Here is a 4,325-nt window from a genome sequence, read left to right as displayed (position 1 = left end):
TCTTGTGTGTCCAGCGCTGATAGGTTTGCTGTACCCCTGTATGGACCGGCGTCTCGGGGAGCCCCATAACCTCAAGCGGGAGTGGTCAAACGTCATGCGCTGTGTGGCCGTCTTCGTGGGCATAAATCATGCCAGTGCTGTATCCTTCTCTCACAACATCTCACTTCTCATTCCTGAACTCCTGTCACAGTCATTCTGTCCAGCTGAGCAACTGCTATCTTTAAGTCAAAATGTAACGCAAGTAGCGACAGATCGTTTCTTCCATATCGTGACGTACATTAGAGTGAAATGGATTATCGAAAAAGAAAAAACTGTGTGCCGGGACTTGGTTCAGTCTTACCCCTTTTCCACCAAAGCATTTTGAGAGCCGGTTCGGAGCCGATGCCTACTCGCGAACCGGTTCTTTGTGTTTCGACAGCCAAAGAACCGGTTCTCGGCCAGGAAAACTGGTTCCAAAGCGGCACCAACTCTTTGCTGGACTAGAACCAGAGAACCGTTCTTTTACCACCGTGTCATGCTTACGGCGGGGCTGGAGGCGGGTTTAGATGTGTCCTAAACATATTTTATGACCGCAAAGCCAGGAGAAACATTTGCAGAAACACGATGTAGTCCACCATTGTAATTATTATGCTTGAAGTTGGCGCAAGCGTTTCTAGCTTTTTTTAAATTTTATTTTTTTATTGAAAACATTATGTAAGCAAAGAAGAAAACAGTCAAAATATAGAACAAATAAACGGAAAGAAAAAGACACAAGACAGAGGTACATAACTAATCAGAAATGATTACATATCAAAGGAAAAGATTAAAAGACTTACTTATTTCAATTGTTTTTAAAGCCTTCATGGAACACAAGTTAGAGATAATCCCAAAATAATGTACTTGCTAGCGTTTCTGTATGGCGACGTACACAGTGACGTAACAACGTCGTTCGCTGGGCGCTCTAGTCAGTGGGAAAACAAACCGGTTCTGAGAAGGTTCGCAAGTTGAACCAACTCCGAACTAACTTTGAACCAGCACCAGTTCCGAACCAGTTCTTTTTTGGTGGAAAAGGGGTATCTGTCAGCTGGATGGAGGCAGATCTGAATGCGAGCTTTTGAGAAAGGGCCGGGTTTAGGATGACATAATAGGCTTGTTTGAGATGCGCCTTGCCTCGCCTGAAGTGTAGTCGAGAGTAGGCGGCTGCAGTGAGAGGAGGAGGGGAAAAAGCGCAGGCAAGCCGGACAGTTCTCGCTTCTCGCAGTGGATCTGACACCTTCGAGATCAATGATGGATATCGCGGGATTCACGCTCGTGCACAGCGTTGCTAATAAACTGGATGTAATTTAAGTTCTGTTGCTTTTATATGAAAATAAATATAATGAACAAGACACCCAAAGTACTTTTTATTTAATTCCATTCCAAACAAGTGTTTATCAATCATTTTTTTCTTTAATACAGACCATGCTATCTGGTTTTTTTAAAACATTTCAATCAAACATTTTAAAAGAGAACAATCACGGTTGTTTAAACCAATCAACATTAAGCTGTGTCTTCAGCAAGTCGTTTCCCATCATGCTTTTGATCAGCGCAGTCGGTGGAGAGCAACTCCGCGCGACTGCAGAATCCGACACGTGCGCCTTGCGCTCGCGAGAGCTTTTTGACACACGTCAGCATGACATCAGAGCAAGGCGGACACATTTCTAACCGGCATGCATTACGCGCTGATCACCGGTGATCGGTTCTAGGCAGATTTTGCTCATCTCAAACACATCTATTGATTGGAGAAAACCAGCATACGTCAGAGTAGACCAATCACAGCAGACTGGGTCATCTGACCAATCAGAGCAGAGTAGACCAATCACAGCAGACTGGGTCATCTGACCAATCAGAGCAGAGTAGACCAATCACAGCAGACTGGGTCATCTGACCAATCAGAGCAGAGTAAGCTCTCTGAAAGGTTGGGTTTAGAGAGACTGAATCCTTTATCAAACCGTTTCAGACACTGAGATAAGAGCTGATGCTGCAGTGCATCTAAACCTGCTATAAAAAATTAGGAGATTTTAAAAAGGTATAACAAGGAACTTTAGGCTTCAACAAGTCTTTCTTTTAAAAAAACATTCTCTAAAATTTTAGTTGGAATAAACAATACAGAATGATGTGAAAGTGGTAGTGAGTAGATGAGTTTACATGTTTAGACAGTTGTTAGAACCGCCGAAAGTGAAAGCTTTTAAAAAAATCATGAGGGGCTTTTACTGTTGTGTCGTTTATGTCTTAGAATAAAGTGTGAAAATATCTTGAAATGGTTCATATTTAACCAAAATCCCATTCAAAAAGCCATTTGACTTCAGGACGATGGAGCTGTAAATGCTAAAATGCAGCTGATTGGCAGGCTTGGGCGTTCGATCCCTGCAGCGCTCCTGTACGAACTGCTTCTTTAACGCTGTCCGACAGAAGGTGGACTTCGTGAATAACGTGCAGCTGTCTCTGACTCTGGCGGCGCTGTCCGTGGGCCTGTGGTGGACGTTCGATCGCTCGCGCAGCGGATTCGGGCTCGGTGTCGTCATCGCTACACTCGCCACTCAGCTGCTGGTCTACAACGGCGTCTTTCAGTGAGTGTCACTCATACTGTATATATATATATATATATATAATGATGTTTTATATTGTGTTACTGTATGGAGCCAGGCCTCACAGTCAACTGTTAAACCCATTATTTCACTATATAAACAAGCACTGAAAATAATGGATCAAAAACAAACAAAATGGCATCATTGTATAATACTGAAAAAGTATAATTTGCTTAGTTATGATAGTTTTATTAAGTACTCTTTTATCAAATTGATTTTTAAATGTGTGAATAATCTCTCTCCAGTTGTGCTTTGTCCATATGTGACAAAAACCAATACTAATAGATTCACCACTAGGGCATCAGCTAATGGTGGCACAGCGCAAAACCACTTTCGGTCAGTCATCTTTCTCTGTAAAAGGGATACATTTTTCGAATGCCCTACCGACAGAAATAAAAACACAAACCATCTCATGAAAAGGTGAAACACTGGCTGAAACAAAACCAAATCTGTGATCACTGATCATGCCACTGTGCAGACGCACTTATAAATGGACATGTACATACGGATAGAGAAATAGATACGCACGCACACACACACACACACAGATATCTGTATATAATGTTGTGTTTTTGTTATTTCTGTTGTTTGTTTCTGTTTTCTTGGTAATGGTGATGTATGTAGCCTAACCAGGGACAGGGGTTGCAGATTAGCTTCGGCTAAAAACCCTATATGCAACTTACTGTAACCGGTTACAATGTGTCTCTTTTGCATTGTCCCAGACAAATAAACAAATAAATAAATATACACCACCCTGATATAGCCAGGAAATTTTAATTCTGAAGTGAACTACTCCTTTAATAATTTACTCTCCCCACATCATCCAATATATTCATGTCTTTCTTTCTACAGTGGAAAAGAAATTAAGTTTTTGACGAAATGAAGGTTTTTGAGGGACACGTTCCAGGTTTTTTCTCCATACAGTGACTTCAGTGGAGTCCAACGGGTCGAAGGTTTAAATGTGAGTTTCAGTGCGGCTTCAGAGTCTCGACACGATCCAGACGAGGAAGAAAAGTCTGATCTAGACTGGACAAACCAGCGGACATTTTATTAAATAAATAAACATTTATATACTTTTTAACCATAAATGCTCGTCTTGCACGTCCACAACTTCACACATTACGTAATCCCGTTGAAAGGTCTCGCGTGTTCCGGTTCAATAAGGTAGGGCGGGTTCTCCTCCAACTTCAAAATCATCCAAACTCGTTGTTTTAACCTTTTATTTATTTATTTATTTATTTGTAAATGGCGTTTGACTCAGTCTTTGTAAACACTAGTTTGGTTCTTTCAATGTGATTATGTAATGCGTGTCGCATCACAGCTAGTGCAAGACCAGCATTTGTGGTTAAAAAGTATATAAATGCTTTTTATTTATTTAATAAAATGTCCGCTGGTTTGTCCAGTCTAGATCAGACTCTTATTCCTCGTCAAAATCCCTCAAGTCAAACCACATTATTGTTGCTTTAAAAGCATTGAGCTTAACTGTGGCAAACTTCTGACATTTACAGTCAACTAACTTTGCATCATATCTATGCCTAAAGCTCTCCTCTACGCGGTTTTATCTCAGATAGCCCGAGGTCCCGCATATTTACTGAAGTTACAGTGAGTAGAGATGAAGGTAAACAAACGCATCAGACGTCAAGACATCACGCGCGCTTTAAACCAACCAGCTTGACTAACGTTAGCTTCCCCTCGGAGGGCGCTCACTTTCCCGCCTTA

At 41.5% G+C, this 4,325-nt stretch overlaps 1 protein-coding gene across 1 annotated transcript in view; it reads left to right on the top strand.

Moving 5' to 3' along the window:
• Positions 1-2,592, top strand: part of LOC143740078 (insulin-induced gene 2 protein-like) — a 6,770-nt gene extending 4,178 nt beyond the window's left edge. The window contains exons 3-4 of the mRNA XM_077232153.1: positions 15-139; positions 2,431-2,592. Of these exons, the coding sequence (XP_077088268.1) occupies positions 15-139; positions 2,431-2,592 (287 nt within the window). The remainder of the gene's footprint in view (positions 1-14; positions 140-2,430) is intronic.
• Positions 2,593-4,325: the final 1,733 nt, after the last annotated feature.

The sequence above is a fragment of the Siphateles boraxobius genome, unplaced genomic scaffold (assembly GCF_051911475.1).
Source record: "Siphateles boraxobius isolate OS27281-9 unplaced genomic scaffold, OSU_SipBor_1 165, whole genome shotgun sequence".
Classification (NCBI taxonomy): Eukaryota; Metazoa; Chordata; class Actinopteri; order Cypriniformes; family Leuciscidae; genus Siphateles; species Siphateles boraxobius.
The sequence above is the reverse complement of the archived record's forward strand: the minus strand, read 5'-3'. Positions and strand labels throughout refer to the sequence as shown.